The sequence below is a fragment of the Scomber japonicus genome, chromosome 11, assembly GCF_027409825.1.
Source record: "Scomber japonicus isolate fScoJap1 chromosome 11, fScoJap1.pri, whole genome shotgun sequence".
Classification (NCBI taxonomy): domain Eukaryota; kingdom Metazoa; phylum Chordata; class Actinopteri; order Scombriformes; family Scombridae; genus Scomber; species Scomber japonicus.
The window spans coordinates 321,001-337,425 of record NC_070588.1 but is presented as its reverse complement, the minus strand read 5'-3'; the positions used below and the strand labels follow the sequence as shown (position 1 = coordinate 337,425).

The window sequence follows — 16,425 nt, the reverse complement described above, 5'->3', positions numbered from 1 at the left end:
GCGAGTGGGGGTATTCAGTTGGTTGCAATCATACACATTGGACCTTTAAGTCCCTGAGCTGCACACAAAAGAAAGTAAAGAAAACACATCTGAGTGGTATCATTAATGCAAGCGTAATGTTTTTCTCTACAGCAACTCCTGGACCTCCTTACGCCCTGACAGTGGTGGAGGTCACAAAGAGACACGTGGAGCTGAAATGGGAAGCTCCTAAGAGCAATGGTGGAAGACCCATAACCAAGTAAGATGACAAAGATCAGTAAACTACTGTGTAGACTGCTATGAGATGATGTATCAGTATATAAAAGGAAGTGTGAGATATCCTGGATAGAAATTCTGTGAAGTTCAGTTACCAGCCAGAATTTTGGGATCTGCTTAGATGTTAAAAAGCTATCATCACATTTTGCTTCCCAGGTACGTGATCGAGAAGAAGGAGAAGCTGGGAACTCGCTGGTTGAAGTGCTGCAAGACTCCAGACAAACAGACTCAGTTTAAGGTGACAGATGTGGATGAAGGGTCAGAGGTGCAGTTCCAGGTCCGGGCTGAGAATGAGGCTGGAGTCGGAGAACCAAGTGAACCCACTGAGATCCTCACCATTGAGGATGCAACCAGTAAGAGACCTTCAAATATTCACAACAATAAAAGTAATTTATACCTGTTAGTAAGTATGATATCTTTACAGGTTTCCTTGACAAAAGTAGGGTTATTTTGGTTAATCCAGTGTCTGCATCCTGTAGATGAATGCAGATCATGTCATCTGAAAATCTAATGCTCATGAAACACAGTCAGAGGGAAAACATTTCAGATATAAAACTCAAACATCTCTCTTTCCCTGCAGGTGTCCCATCTCCTCCTCTGGAAGTGGCCATTCCTGATGCCAGCAGAGAGCACATTAACGTTACCTGGAAGCCTCCAGCCAAGGATGGCGGCTGCCCAATCACTGGCTACCACGTAGAGGTGGCTGAGGCCCGACCAGAGCTGAAGTGGCTAAGGGTCAACAACAGACCAATCAAGGAGCTCAAGTTCAAGATTGACGATGGAATCAAACCTGAGAAGAAATATGTCATCCGGGTCCGTGCCATCAACGCTATCGGTGTCAGTGATCCCTCTGAGATCTCTGACAAGGTCTTCACCAAAGATCCCGACTGTAAGCATCAAGAAAATTTTATTTGACAGTTTAAAAAATGTACAATCAAAACACTGTCCATTGACTAATAGTCCTGTATTCTGGTCCCAAGGCGCCCCCACCATGGATTTGGAGACACAGGACGTTGTGGTAGTTGAAGGAGAGAAGCTGCACCTGAACATCCCCTACAGGGCCATCCCAACGCCCAAGATGGTGTGGCAGAAGGACACGGTGGAGTGCAAGGCGGACGACCGCCTCTCCATGACGGTGGAGATGAACAGCGTTCATCTAGAGCTGCTCAAGTGCAAACGTGCTGATGCCGGTGCCTATGCCATCACGCTGGAGAACAGTCTGGGAACCGTGACCGGGACAGTCAATGTCAAAGTCATCGGTAGGATGTCTTTCATCTAGCTGTACTGGAAATTTAAAGCATGCTTTGTTCATTGGACTAATGCAGTCCAGTAATGATAAATTGCTGTACTGAATGGAATCATGACCTGAGTTTTTCTAACTTCCTCTGCTGTTGGCAGTATTCTTGGATGTATTTGAAGATCTACAACCATCCTGTAACATTTTGCTTCCTGTCTGAAACCTACAGGACTTCCTGGTCAGTGTAAAGACATCAGCCCCAGTGAAGTCACCAAGAACTCCTGTAAGATCAGCTGGGAAGCCCCAGAAGATGACGGTGGCACTCCCATCGTCAGTTACACCTTGGAGCGCCGGGAGGCCTCCAAGAAGACCTACATGCCCGTCATGTCAGGAGAGGACATCCTTACCACCACTGTGAAAGACCTCTACATCAACTGCGAGTACTACTTCAGGGTTAAGGCCATCAACAAGGTGGGAGCCGGAGAATATCTGCTGCTCCGCAACCCAGTCATCACTGAGGAAATCAAGCGTAAGTGCCGGGTTGAACTCTCGCTGTTTCTGAATAAACCTTTAAGAAAATTGTAATTCTAAACTTTGAAACACATTTATTAACACACACGTTACATTTCATTCAAATATACCCATGGTAGTTAATGACATCCTGTTGTCTTCTCTGTGAGCTCATATCCCCACACTGTGGTCACAGTAATAATAATAATTAAACACCACTATGCTATACTTAACCTCCATATCTCTTTTGTGTAATATTACATAGTGACCAGTTTTAGAAAAGTTGTACAGATGAAGATGCTGAAAAGTTTGTAACATTTAATCCAATTTAACCTGAAGGTGAGAAACATGTTGCTGGAGCAGCAGGATCCAGACTCAGTGTCAGTATTCAGCTCAGTTCAGACATTTAATTCATATCTTTGATATTGCCTCCACAGAAAAACCAGATCCACCCCTCCAGGTGGAGGCCCATGACCCGACATCCAAGTCCATCACGATCACCTGGAAGGCTCCAGACTATGACGGTGGTTGTCCCATCCAGGGCTACATCGTAGAGAAGATTGAGAAGGACGGTGACCGCTACGAGAAGGTCACACCAAGCCTGGTTCCTGGCTTTTCCTACGTGGTGACGGACCTGAAGGAGGGTGCAGAGTACCAGTTTAGAGTCAGAGCCGAAAACGCTGCTGGAGTCAGTGAACCGTCCCGCAGCACACCGCCTGTGCTGGCTGCAGACCCCGTTGGTATGAAAAACTTGAAATATGAACTATGTGAATGTTAAATTTATACAACACAAATAACTTTTATTGCATTTACGCATCAATAGTTTTTTCACTTGATCTAGAATTGAGTAATTTAATGTTGATATATTGCCCAATACTTTATCGTCATGCAATATTTATTGGTTCCTACACAAAATATCCAACTAAATTTGGTCCAAATTTACTTTATATTAAATCTGTTTAGTGCAGACATGAGTTTCAGGTGAGGTTGTGCAACAAGCACTCTGTAATTTTCCCTTCCTCATTTTCAGATAAACCAAAGGTTACTCTGCATGCTCGTGTGCAGTCTGGTGTTTGCATTAAGAAGGGCGAAGAAATCCGCATCGATGCCTACATTTCCGGGTCGCCATATCCCAAGGTCACCTGGTTGAGGAATGAGGAAGACGTCACCAAAGAGCCAACCAAAAAGATTGTCCCACTGATCAAGAAAAAGAGCAAGTCCAAGGTTTGTGCCCTCAGAGAGGTGAAACACTTCTGTGTGTTTGAATGATTACTTCATTTGCGTCAGTTAATGAATGTGTTGCTTTCAGGTGCCTGAACCAGAAGTGGAGTTTGTGACACCGATACGCGAGCGTCTGGGTCTGGACGAGAGCAAAAAGGGTCAGGCAGCGCTGATGATCCGTGACTCTGTCAGAGCTGACCACGGGAACTTCACCATCCAGGTGGAAAACCCTCACGGTGTCGCCACCGCCTCCTGCATCGTCAACGTCCTTGGTGAGATACCAGTTTACTTTTTAAGAGTCGGTTATTCCAGTGTTAGCAAACAGATAAACATTTTCGGTTTAATAGTGATTAACAAACACTTTCTCATTCTTGAAGCTAAGCTGATTAATTTGAAACTTCTGATTTGTATAAAATGCTAAATATCCACTCCAGACCTGTTGTAAGATGTACATCAAGTACTCCACTTTGTATTTTAATTTTTTCCATAAAAAAAGTTAATTTATCTTAAAATCCGTATAATGGCAACTCATCCTTGTCCCTCATTAAAAAATCCAGAAAATATGAATATACAAATATTTTCAATGTCTAAAGTTCTCCTGCTGGACAACAGATGTTTCCTCCTTCACTGTAAAGTTCTCAGTGTTTTGAGGCTTCAGGTTTCCACATCATACTTGTGTCAGTTGAATATTTGGCCGTGACTGACTCTAAACTAGCGGTGATGTCACAAGTGGACGCGGCCCTTAAAATTACACACACCGTGAAGTCAGAGAAACTTTCCTCCTTCAGCAGATAAATGTGAAAAGAACTACACAAGCATCATTCTGTGCAGAGAAGCTCAAATATTCAACTGCAGCTCTTTAACTTTATTTGTCCTAAAATCAGACAAACCCGGCCCTCCCATCAACTTCACCTTCGATGAGATCAGGAACACCTCCGTGATCTGTAACTGGAACCCTCCGGAGGACGACGGAGGCAGCGAGATCCTGAACTACATGCTGGAGAAGAAGGACAATAAGAACGATGAGATCGGCTGGATCACCATCACCTCCACCCTGAAGGGCACCAGCTTCCCCATCACCAAACTCATTGAAGGGAAGGAGTACATCTTCAGGGTCACTGCAGAGAACAAGTTTGGCTGCGGGCCGCCGTGCATCTCCGAGCCGCTGGTCGCTAAGAACCAGTTCGGTACGTAAAATTAAATTAAAAAATAAACTGTTAAAAAATTATTTTTCACCCCAATGTTTTTGACTTAAAACAATTTAAAACAATTTAAAAATGTGGTTAAATGGAAATGAATTATTTAATTAATAAATTGTTTTATGTAAAACCTTAATTCATTTAAAATAATTTGATTAATTTATTTTTATAATCAAATGCCTTTAATTATCAAATTCATCTTATAATTGGGAGTAATCTGGAGTGACACTGATGAACATTAGGTTAATATTCATGCATTTATTAACTTTCTTCTCCACCTTCAGATCCTCCTGATGCTCCCAACACACCGAGAGTCCACGAGGTGACGGCCAGCACCGCTCACATCTCCTGGCACGAGCCGAAGGACAACGGCAGCCCGATCCTGGGCTACTGGATAGAGAGGAAGGAAGTGAACAGCAAACACTGGACCCGAGTGAATCGTGCCCTCCTCAACTCGTTGGACGTGAAAATGACTGGCCTGATGGAGGGTCTCACTTACATCTTTAGAGTCTGTGCCGAGAACCTGGCCGGGCCCGGGCCGTTCAGCGAGCCCACCGACCGCACCGTCACCATGGACGCCATCCGTAAGTAACCCACCCAAGTGAAGATCGATGTGTAGAAGCAGCACAGGCATTCAGAAAGAACACTGACCTCGGATTCGTAACGTGCAATGAGATTTTATCGTCAGTATGAAATATAGAGTTGTGTGTATTAATGGAGGCTAATGAGGGCGGCTGGCTTTAGCCCGTTTAAAATGTTTGTTAAGCAGCCCGACTGGAACACCCAGAAGAGTTTGCTGCTGAATGAACAGATAATTAACGACAATATAGTAAAACAATAGTCTGGCTAACGCTAGACCCGCCCACAGGTGAGGAAGGGTCTGGCTGTAGCAGCACGAACACTTCCTGTTTATGAAGTGAACTTGCCTTCCAGTGTATTTAGCACACAATCTACTGCTGCTTTGAGCGTTTGCTGCATGCTGGATGGAAACAAAGTCGGCCTCCCCGTTCTGTGATTGGTTCCCTATCTCAGGCGGACATGTTGTCTTTCTGGCCATGCTAACTTTCTGAGCGAAGCAGAGAGCATGGGTTCACCCAGGCTAGTAAAACACTGCTGTAATAATAAAAAGTATGTTACATTTAAATTAATAAACACTTAAAAAGTCCTAATATCTGATTATAACTACATGACAGTGTGTTATAAGTACTTATAACAGTTTATAAATTAATAATAAATGCTAATTATGGGGACTTGCTAATAGCATCCTGAAAGTTACAAAAATTAAAAACAGCTTATTAAAAGAAACCTGCAGTAGAATATAAAAAAAACTGGTCTTTAAGTCGTATAACAATAACAGACATAAGCATACCTCCTCAAAAACACTAAATAACCCCCCCCCCCCCCCCCCCCCCCCCCCCCCCACAGTGCCTCCTGGACCCCCCACTCCATGGATTGTGGACACCGGGAAAGATTCAGTCATCGTGGCCTGGAAGCCCCCGCTGTACAACGGTGGAGGAGACATCCTTGGTTACCATGTGGAGAAGGTACTTTAGTGTAACTGTACTGCAGATGCATTAATTAGTTTTTCTTTTCTTTTTTACTTTTGTGTATTGTGAAGACAGAATAAGCAAAACCGGTGATGTTAAACTAATGTTTTCTCTGATGGCAGGTGTTGGCTGGAGAGAAGGACTGGACTCGCAGCACAGAGTTCAGGTGTAAAGAGCTGACCTACACCGTTACAGGTCTGACTGAAGGATCGGACTACTACATCCGGGTCATCGCTGTCAACGACGCCGGTCCTGGAGTTCCCGGTGTCACCGAACCTGTCACCGTCAAGGAGCCTGAAGGTACTGGTTTAATGCTGGACCAGCTGGGAGATGAATTTCCTTTTTTAAACTTTATAATTTTTCTTCCAGTTGATATTTATCCCCCCTTGTGTGATTGTTCATGTTGTCTGTCCTTTGTTTTATTGTCTGGTGTTGAGGGTTGTTTCAGGTGCAGCACTCCAAATCTCAATGCCAATAAAGGATTTCTATTATCTATTCTATTATTTTATGTTTGTTATTCCCTGAGAAGATTAAGTTTACTTCTAATTACACTTTCTTCAGAGGGAAAACAGTACTATATAACTCCTTTTTGGGACCTTTTTATATTCTAGTATGTTGTTTTGGCATTAAGAAGACAAGAATGTAAAACAGCTTCTTCACATTAATTGTTTTAATCCATAAACAACTCATTTTTACTGTGAGGCAGCTTCAGGAATGAAACATGATTGATTATTCGATTTTTTGTATTTAAGTATTTATTTTAATTTATCTTGTCCTTGTCTATGTCAGTATTGCCCGCTGTTGACTTTGATGTCTCAGTGAAGAATGGTGTCATCATCAAAGCCGGCCAGTCTCTGAAGCTTCCTGCAGTAGTGACCGGCCGACCCCAACCAGAGATCAAATGGGCCAAAGACGAAGCTGAAATTGACAAGGAGAGGATGATCGTGGAGACGGAAGGCAAGAACAGCATGCTGTTCATCAAGAAAGCAGTGAGAGCGGATCATGGAAAGTATACGATTTCTGGCACCAACAGCAGCGGGACCAAGACTGCTGAAACCAGAGTGGATGTTATGGGTCAGTGTTTAATAAATACATTTCACTTATAAATCCTCTGCATGAAACTCCTTAAATATCCCAGTTTTCTAAAAATGTGATCCTGTCTCAGAAAATATTAAAATATTAAATTTTGAATGTCTCTGTAGATGTGCCTGGACCGGTGATTGACCTGAAGACTGTGTCAGTGACCAAGAAGAGCCTCGTCCTCACCTGGGCTGACCCTGTGGACAATGGTGGCAGTGACATCATTGGCTATGAAGTGCGGAAGAAGGACCACAAGATGAAGCTTTTCCGCCAGCCCGTTGAGGTGGCATCCTGTAAGTGTGAAATCCATGACCTGCTGGTTGGTGAGGAGTACGACTTCAGAGTCATTGCCAGAAACAAATATGGAGATGGAGCTCCAGCTGACCTCGGACCCATCCTGGCTGAGGATCCCAAAGGTAGATCTGCCAAAATATCTGAAGTGTTTCTGACAACACGGTGTCAATTTGTGATTATTAAAAGTGTAGTCGAAACAATTCTACACTGACTACTGCGCTCCCTCCCTTCAGGTACTCCATCTGCTCCTCTGAAGCTGCACTACACCGACAGAAGCAAAACCACCATCAGCCTGGCATGGGAGCCGCCTCTCAGTGATGGTGGCAGCCCCATCAGAGGCTACTATGTGGAGAAGATGAGGTCTGATAGCAATGAGTTTGATGTGGCTAACCGCAAGATCTTCCCTGAGTGCTGTGGGACTGTCGAGAACCTGATGGAGAACCATGACTATGAGTTCCGCGTCTTAGCCGTGAATGAGGTCGGGAATGGAGAGCCTTCCAAGCCAATCGCAGCTAAAATCATGGATGATGAAAGTAAGACACTCAACTAGTGTTTGATTTAATGAGATTTTGTGGAGAAACATTACAATTACATTAAAACAGCCAATAATTTTGGCATAGAAGCAAAAAAATGAACAAATCAGAAGAGTTTGATTGCTGATTACAACTGTGGCACTCTCTGACATGACATATGATCTGTATCCACAGTTCCTCCAGCTATTACAATCCTTAAGTTCTTCAAGAACAACACCATCACCGTCAGGAAAGGAGCTGCTATTGACATCCCGGCCGAGGTGAAGGGACTTCCTCTGCCAACCTTGCAATGGGTGAAGGACGACGTAGTGATTGAAAAGCCTGATGAAGAAAAGATGACGATAGAGACTGAGGAGGTGAAAACTCATAACACTGTGACTGAAATCTGTTTAGACTTTTTCTCCAACTATCTGCCCAACACACATCTCATCAGCTACTGGGCAGTGATATTCACAGCTGATATTCGTGTTCCCCACAGGAAGAATCCATTACTTTCCCTCTTGCCACGTTCCCTGGACAAACTTTAAATTTTACATGTTATTTTTTGCCCAGCTTCTCTTCTCAGGTTTCTTTGATTGAGAAGTCAATAACAACCAAACTTCTCTTATCTTCAGGTGAACCGGACAACCCTGAAGACAAAGATCGCCATCCTGGAAACCGTCAGACAGGACAAGGGCAACTATAAGCTGGTGGCTGAAAACTGCTTCGGCAAAGCTAAGCACGTCATTGAAGTTGAGGTCCTTGGTAAGAAAATTAAATCTTACAGAACTTCCAGTATAATTGTCCTTGACAATGATGTCTGTTTGTGGAAGGAAGGAAATCATTTAGAAAATTTAAACATGAACATTTTTTTTCAAACCTGGTGTTTCCTCCTGCATCTGCAGATCGTCCTCTTCCTCCCAGGAACATTGTAGTCTCTGACATCAAGGCGGAGTCGTGCTATCTAACCTGGGATGCCCCAAAAGACAACGGAGGAAGCGAGATCACCAACTACATTGTTGAGCGCAGAGACGCCAGCAAGAAGAAGTCTGACTTTGAAGAGTTGACCGTCAATCTCATTGACAGGAGATACGGGGTGGGTCGAAACTGCAAAGCCTGAAACCAAACTGAATGAACCATAAATGCACTGATTTTATTGATGAATGCAAATATTAGATTATCATGCAAGACACTTGAAAAATCTTCATCTTACAATAAAACACATTCTTTCCATCTTTCGTAGTGAAAACTAGTTCTTTAAATGTGAAAATGTTGAATGTAGAAATTAGAAAAAATATCGAACTGGAAAATATTCACATCCCTCTTCTGTCCTCCAGGTCTACAAACTGAACCTGAATGGCACCTACCAGTTCAGAATCAAGGCAGAAAACAAATATGGTGTCAGTGATGGCTGTGACTCTGAGAAGGTCCAGCTGAAGGATCCGTTTGGCCTTCCCGGACCACCACGCAACCCTAAAATTATTGCTGCCACAGGAACCACCATGACCCTGACCTGGGAACCTCCTCTGGATAATGGTGGCTCTACCATTCAGGGCTACTGGCTGGAGAAGAGGGAGCGCGGTGCTGTGTACTGGGGTCGTGTCAACCGGTCGCCCGTTACCAAGCCTTCCGTGAAGGGCCTGCAGTACACTGTGCTGAGGCTCATCGAAGGAACCGAGTACCAGTTTAGGGTGGCTGCATGCAACGCTGCAGGAGTTGGACCACATAGCGAGGCCACTGAGTGCCGCTTCGCTGTGGATCCCTGCAGTGAGTGTCAACCTTTTAACCTCCAAATTCTTTTTGATTATTATGACAGATATCGCTGAGCTCGAGTTAAAAGTGCAGTTTTAATTAGTTTATCTCTAATGAATAGTCTGTTGAAAATTTTAATATCAAGTGATCACATCAGTTTGGTTTTGAGTGAATGTTCATAAAAAAACACAGAATGTCAGCAGAATATGTCGTAACATTTCCTTTAACTATGCAGTGTGATGTTTTACAACTGTCCAAAACATGGCAGGATATTTTATATATCTAACCTTTGACCCTCTCTGCTCCTCTCAGACCCTCCCAGTGCACCTGGATCCCCCGAGGTTAAAGACAAGACAAAGAACAGTGTCACGCTCACCTGGACTCCACCAGACAAAGATGGCGGCAACCCCGTCAAGGGTTACATCATTGAGGTTCATGAGGAGGGCTCTCCTGATTGGAGGAGGGTGAACCCTGCCGACAAGCTCCACCCATCGACTGAGATCACAGTCCCCGACCTGAAGGAGGGCAAGAAGTGCAAGTTCAGGATCTACGCTGTGAACGGCGCAGGAAAATCCGAGCCCGCCAAGACGGCTGACATCCTGGTTCAGGACATCCTGAGTAAGAGTCACACAGGTTGTTTATCTGAATATGAATGGAGGAATAAATCAAAGCACAGGTTTAACACAAAACTCTCATTGTGTTTATTCACCAGTCGAGCCAACAGTCACACTGGACGTGAGCGCTCATGACCTGATGAACTGCAGAGCAGGAACCACCATCAAGATTCCCGCCACCATCACAGGACGACCCATTCCCAAAGTCACCTGGACCTTTGATGGAACAGCAGAGACCGAGAAGAAGAATGAACTTCACACCCTGCCCATCGACTCAGAGGTGAGACTCTTCCACCTCTGTGTCTCAAATTGAAAGCAAATTCTATTTTCTGTTTTACCTGCCAACCAAAACTCCATGAACTGCACATTTATGGCTTTTATTGGTATGATATCTGAATTATTAGAGTGTGGTATGAGGACTTACCTATGAACATTTCTGATATCCTGCTGCTGTTTCAGATTCACTCCACTGACACGACTTCTGTGATCACCATCCCTGATGGCAAACTGAACCACAGCGGCCGTTACATCATCAATGCTGAAAACCCTGCTGGACACAAAGTGGTCAAAGTCAGGGTCAACGTGGTTGGTATGTATAATCTTTCAGTCTGAATTATTCCTCTAGAAGTTTAAGTAAGATCCCACACCTTATTATCTGTTTCTGTCCTCTCCTCAGGCCTGCCAGGACCTCCTGAGGACCTGAAGGTGAGTGACGTGACAAGGGGAACCTGCAGACTCACCTGGAAACCTCCCAAGTGTGATGGAGGAGAGAGAATCAAGAGCTACTTCATTGAGAAGAAGACAGTGGAAGGCAAAGCCTGGACCAAGGTACAACAGAGCACTCAAACATTACTGAATGATAATGCACTCTGTCTGTCAGAGGCCAGCTTGTGTGACTTACTTCTTATAACTGTTCATCCTCAGGTGAACCCGGCCTACACTTCTCAGTCACTGGTGGTTCCAGACCTGATCGGGGGTGAGGAGTACCTGTTCCGAGTCAAAGCCGAGAATCGCTTTGGGTTTGGACCATATGCCGAGACCATCGAAGGAGCCAAAGCCAAAGATCCAATTCGTAAGTCCGTCAGTTACTCTCCAAATCCTCCACCCCCCGAGGAGAAAAAACGCATTTTGGATTTTATATCTGAAAGAATAATTATATGTTGTTGTGTCCTCAGATCCTCCTGATCCTCCAACCAGGCTGAAGATTGTGGGTGTGAGGAAGGGCACGGTGACTCTCACCTGGAAGCCTCCAAAGAACGATGGCGGTTCACCCGTCACTCACTACAGTGTGGATATGCTCTGCTGGGAAGCCAGCAGTGCACAGAAGGAGTCCTGGAGGAGGTAAACCTCTACAGCTAACTGTGTCTGTGTTTGCTGTTTGGTGTGCAAAGGGTTTTCAGAAATTGAAATTAATACTCTAGAAATTGATCATACATCTGCCAAATACAGTCTTAAAGAAGGTCAATGATTACATTGAGAAGGCACAATATGCCAAACACATGGAAAATAGAGATATGTGAATTACAAAACCTGCAGTCAGAAGCCGGCAACACCAGGAAAGCAGAACAAATTACCTGGACAGAAAATAAGATGAAACACAGGATACATGACGAACCTGTCAGACAGAGGGATCACCCAATCAGAGCAAAATATCCAAATTTAGGATTTGCCATCACACCTCAAGACTGACAGTGATGATGTCAACTAATTACCAACAGTTGATTTAATTGCAAATACGAAATATGAAGAATAAGTTCTGTATCTCTTTCTTTCTCTCATTGTCCTTCACTTCTGAAACTGTTTTTGGTCTCTTGCTGTGCTTCAACCTGTAGGTGCAATAGGAGAGAAGTGGACACCACCAGTTTCAAGGTAGAGGACCTGACGGAGGGAGACGAGTATGAGTTCAGAGTGCAGGCATATAACGTAGCTGGACCCAGCCGATTCTCAACCACCGCTGGGCCAATCCTTATCCAGGACCAGACCTGTAAGCACATACATTTTTTCAGAATTACACATATAAACATTCATTTTCCATTTCACTCTGTCAAATTAAATGCATTAAGACAATGAAAACATGAGACAACATTTGAGCTCAGCATCATGTTGATTTACTCCATTTCAAGTTTAAAGCTAAATTTGGATTTCCATATGACAAAAGCTGTGATGTTCAAAGTAGGTTTTTCCTCTAAAAGACATTTAATTTAAAATCTTCTGCTTTTCGTCTTCGCCATGCAGGCGCACCATCCATTGAGCTGAACGAGTTCATGGAGACTGAGCAAGGCAAAGACATCAGCATTGTGGCCAAAATCCGCGGCTGTCCATTCCCCACACTCACCTGGTACAAGGCTCCACCCCACAAGTCTGATGACAAGGTGGAGGTTCAGTACGATGAGCACATCAACAAAATTGTGTCAGACGACAGCTGCACGCTCCTGATCCAGCAGGGCAAACGTCCTGACACTGGCCTCTACACACTGGTGGCCTCCAACAGCCTTGGAAAGGCCTCCAAGGAGATGAGGCTCAATGTGCTAGGTACGATCGCAACAAAATATAGACCGATTTTTCTAAAAGCGGGTTTACTTTGTATTTCAGATGGTTTACCACCTCAGCTGAACTATTTACTTATCTATCAACGGGTGATCAATTAAGTCATCGAATGAACAGTACATACACTCAGTAAAGATGTATTTGCTGTTTGAATTGGCACATCTGCTCCTTTTACCTGAAGCTGTATGGTTTATAAAAGTGTATTTACTTTTTATCATGTCCCATGTGATGGTCCAGGTCCAGGTGCTCTTTTTATGGCGTAGATGTGATATTTAGAATATATTTCTGTTATTGAAAATATAAATGCATATTGAACTTTAAAATAAGCAAGGTTTATTTACCACAGATATTATAAGGACAAACTCTAAATCATGACTAAAATCATCAAATGTCTGAAGCCATTTGGAAGAATTCTGTCTTGACTTGTTGTCTTTGTTCTGTCAGGCCGGCCCGGTCCTCCCTCTGCTCCCATTAAGTTTGAGGAGATTGGAGCTGAGAGGATCACACTGTCCTGGCTGCCGCCAAAGGATGACGGTGGCTCAAAACTCACCAACTATGTCATCTGGAAGCGAGTAGCCAACAGGAAGACCTGGGTGCCTGTAACCAATGAGCCCAAAGAACGTATCTGGACAGTGGAGAACCTAATGCAGGGACATGAGTATGTGTTCCGCATTATGGCCCAGAACAAGTATGGCGTTGGAGACCCACTGGACAGTGATCCTGAGGTGGCCAGAGACCTCTACAGTAAGTTTCAGATTATTTTCAAACTCAAACATCAAATACTGTATGATGACTAATTCCTTTATCTATATAGTGATAATGTGATCATTATCTTTGTCTTTAAGTCACAACAATATTAATGATAATAAGAATCACGGTAACATTTACTCCAAGTTGATTATCACACTTTAACTCAATTAACAATAAAAACTCCAGTTGGAGTATCACACTATACGCACACACACAGAAGCTCCAGAACAGCTACATGTGGCGAGATTGTACAAGTTTCTGTCCTCCTACAGAAATCCCCGGCCGGTGTGAGAAGCCGACTGTGACCAGTATCACCATGGATAACATGACCGTGAACTGGGAGGAGCCCGATGATGACGGGGGCACTCCAATCACCGGTTACTGGCTGGAACGCAAGGAGACGACAGGCAAGCGTTGGGCCCGTGTCACCCGCGACCCCATCCGCCCCATGGGCCTGGGCGAGTCCTTTGTGGTGGACGGTCTCATTGAAGGCTCCCAGTACCTGTTCAGAGTCTATGCCGTCAATGCTGCAGGGCCCGGACCTGCCAGTGAACCCACAGACCCCATCTTCGCCAGAGACCCCATTTGTAAGCACACGCCTACAATGAAATCAGAATGAATGGTGTCAAGGAAGAAGGAACTGGAAGGAAGTTTTTGTGGTAAATATCTAATTATCTCCTCCTTCCTGTAGCCCCACCCTCTCCTCCAACTCCGAAGGTTTCTGATTGGACTAAATCCACGGTGGACCTGGAATGGATCCCACCTCTGAAGGATGGAGGCTCCAAGATCCTTGGCTACTGGGTGGAGTACAAGGAGGAGGGCACCGAGGCCTGGGTCAAGGTGACTCTCACATGAGACATTCCTCTGATCTGAATAGTGCTCCTGAAATCAGCATCCATTATTTTACCAATAATTCACTTGTCAAGAGATAAAATGGTGCTTATCTTTTAATCTCATTATCCCAATATAGGAGTTTACAACACTTAAGATATCATTATCTTGAGATGGCAACTAACTATCACTGTGTGATCTTATGCATCCAAACCATCTTAACAATGTATTTAATCACCACATGAACATTTTTATTTCAAAATGACAAATTGTGATTTGGTGTAATCCACAGCTGTCCTAGGTTTCTGTAGAAATCAGATGCCAGTTCAACATTTAAAAAACATTTAGGTGCAAACTAAAATTCCTCAGGTGAATTTTCTTTTCCTTTTCTTCTTTCTGAAGACATGGATGGCCAAGAGTGTAGCACAAAAACAACTTTTCTATTCTGAATACCAAATACCAAAATACCAAGAAAACTTGCCACAAATTACACTTTTGAAACTTCGGATACTTTCAGTTCATAATCTCCATCTGTCCTCCATGTTTGTCTTTTTCAGGCTAAGGAAATAGAAATCCGTGGCACCCGATTTGTGATCACTGGTCTGAAGACTGGCGGTCGGTACAGGTTCAGGGTGATGGCAATTAATGTTGCTGGTAACAGTGAGCCAGGCGAAGTCCCCGAAGTGCTCGAGGTCAAGGATAGAACCGGTGAGTCATAAAGATCTGAAACTTTAGTTTTTACATCTAACAAGTACTGTTCTTGCAAGAGTGACCTCAAAAATTACTTTGTTGAATCTTTTTGGAACAGACACTCTAGAACTTTGTGTTTCTTCCTTTCAGTTGCTCCTGAGATCGACCTGGACGCCTCAGTGAAGGAGAGGATAGTGGTCCATGCTGGCGGGGTAATCCGCATCATTGCCTACGTATCAGGCCAGCCACCACCTGACGTCACGTGGAGCAGAGATGGAGCAGCGCTACCTCCTGAGGCCAAAGTGGAGACGACAGCCATCAGCTCATCTTTGGTGATCAAACCTTGTGCCAGGAGGCATCTCGGTGTCTACACACTGACTGCCAAAAATGCTGGCGGGGAGAAGACAAAGAACGTCACAGTGGAAGTTCTGGGTAAGACACTGCCTTAAGATGCTAATCTTCACATGAATATCCATATTTTTTATATTACAACCTCCTGAAACCTGTTGTTGTTTCTCTTAGATGTCCCTGGACCTGTCGGCATCCCCTGCACCGCTGACAACCTGAGCAGTGACTCTTGCAAGATCAACTGGTTCTTCCCTGAGAACGATGGTGGCTCTCCGATCAGCAACTACGTCATTGAGAAACGTGAAGCTGAGCGTAAGGCCTGGACCTCGCTCTCCTTTACTGCTAGCAGACAGAACGCTGTGGCTCATGGCCTCACCACTGGTAAGGCCTACTTCTTCAGAGTGGCTGCTGAGAACGCCATCGGCATCGGACCCTTCATAGAGACAGCAGCTGAACTGATTGTGAAGGAACCTATGAGTGAGTAACAAACATGGTAATCCCTGCTGTAAAGATGAGAGGGGGAGGAGCACATTTGAAAATCAGTCAGAAAGCATTTTCAGAATTCTGAGAATAAGGGCAGAATTTTTTAAAAAGTCCATATTCTGACTTTATAGTAATATTTTGTTCTTAAAACAGATTTTTAGAGTGTCCCTAAACTTTTCTGTAACACCGTCTGCCATGAAAACATAATTGAAATTGAAAGTTTAACTCTGTGCATTTCTGCTTCGCTCAGGTGTGCCCGACCGCCCGGAGGAGCTGGAGGTCACCAAGGTTACCAAAGATTTGATCAGCGTCACCTGGAAAGCTCCCAAGTATGATGGGGGCTCGGAGATCACCATGTATATCCTGGAAGCACGTATGATCGGCAAAGATAAGTTCTCCAGACTGACAAAGGAGAAACTGATGGAGAGGAAGTACACCTACGATGGCCTGAGGGAGGGCGACACCTATGAGTTCAGGGTCATTGCCGTCAACGACATCGGACCGGGCAAACCATCATTCTGCACCAAGCCAATCACCTGCAAGGACGAACTGGGT

At 44.3% G+C, this 16,425-nt stretch overlaps 1 protein-coding gene across 1 annotated transcript in view; it reads left to right on the top strand.

The window, feature by feature from the left end:
• LOC128368282 (titin-like) overlaps nt 1-16,425 on the top strand; it is a 170,523-nt gene that overhangs the window by 85,242 nt on the left and 68,856 nt on the right. The window contains exons 144-177 of the mRNA XM_053329071.1: nt 133-238; nt 412-608; nt 836-1,144; nt 1,236-1,514; nt 1,722-2,021; nt 2,440-2,742; nt 3,033-3,226; nt 3,312-3,495; nt 4,108-4,410; nt 4,707-5,006; nt 5,848-5,966; nt 6,092-6,269; nt 6,759-7,043; nt 7,172-7,465; nt 7,577-7,876; nt 8,051-8,232; nt 8,491-8,620; nt 8,761-8,951; nt 9,193-9,622; nt 9,920-10,225; nt 10,320-10,501; nt 10,681-10,810; nt 10,898-11,049; nt 11,146-11,293; nt 11,397-11,562; nt 12,054-12,205; nt 12,457-12,753; nt 13,213-13,512; nt 13,791-14,105; nt 14,210-14,358; nt 14,907-15,057; nt 15,190-15,471; nt 15,562-15,864; nt 16,121-16,423. Of these exons, the coding sequence (XP_053185046.1) occupies nt 133-238; nt 412-608; nt 836-1,144; nt 1,236-1,514; nt 1,722-2,021; nt 2,440-2,742; nt 3,033-3,226; nt 3,312-3,495; nt 4,108-4,410; nt 4,707-5,006; nt 5,848-5,966; nt 6,092-6,269; nt 6,759-7,043; nt 7,172-7,465; nt 7,577-7,876; nt 8,051-8,232; nt 8,491-8,620; nt 8,761-8,951; nt 9,193-9,622; nt 9,920-10,225; nt 10,320-10,501; nt 10,681-10,810; nt 10,898-11,049; nt 11,146-11,293; nt 11,397-11,562; nt 12,054-12,205; nt 12,457-12,753; nt 13,213-13,512; nt 13,791-14,105; nt 14,210-14,358; nt 14,907-15,057; nt 15,190-15,471; nt 15,562-15,864; nt 16,121-16,423 (7,920 nt within the window). The remainder of the gene's footprint in view (nt 1-132; nt 239-411; nt 609-835; nt 1,145-1,235; nt 1,515-1,721; nt 2,022-2,439; nt 2,743-3,032; nt 3,227-3,311; nt 3,496-4,107; nt 4,411-4,706; nt 5,007-5,847; nt 5,967-6,091; nt 6,270-6,758; nt 7,044-7,171; nt 7,466-7,576; nt 7,877-8,050; nt 8,233-8,490; nt 8,621-8,760; nt 8,952-9,192; nt 9,623-9,919; nt 10,226-10,319; nt 10,502-10,680; nt 10,811-10,897; nt 11,050-11,145; nt 11,294-11,396; nt 11,563-12,053; nt 12,206-12,456; nt 12,754-13,212; nt 13,513-13,790; nt 14,106-14,209; nt 14,359-14,906; nt 15,058-15,189; nt 15,472-15,561; nt 15,865-16,120; nt 16,424-16,425) is intronic.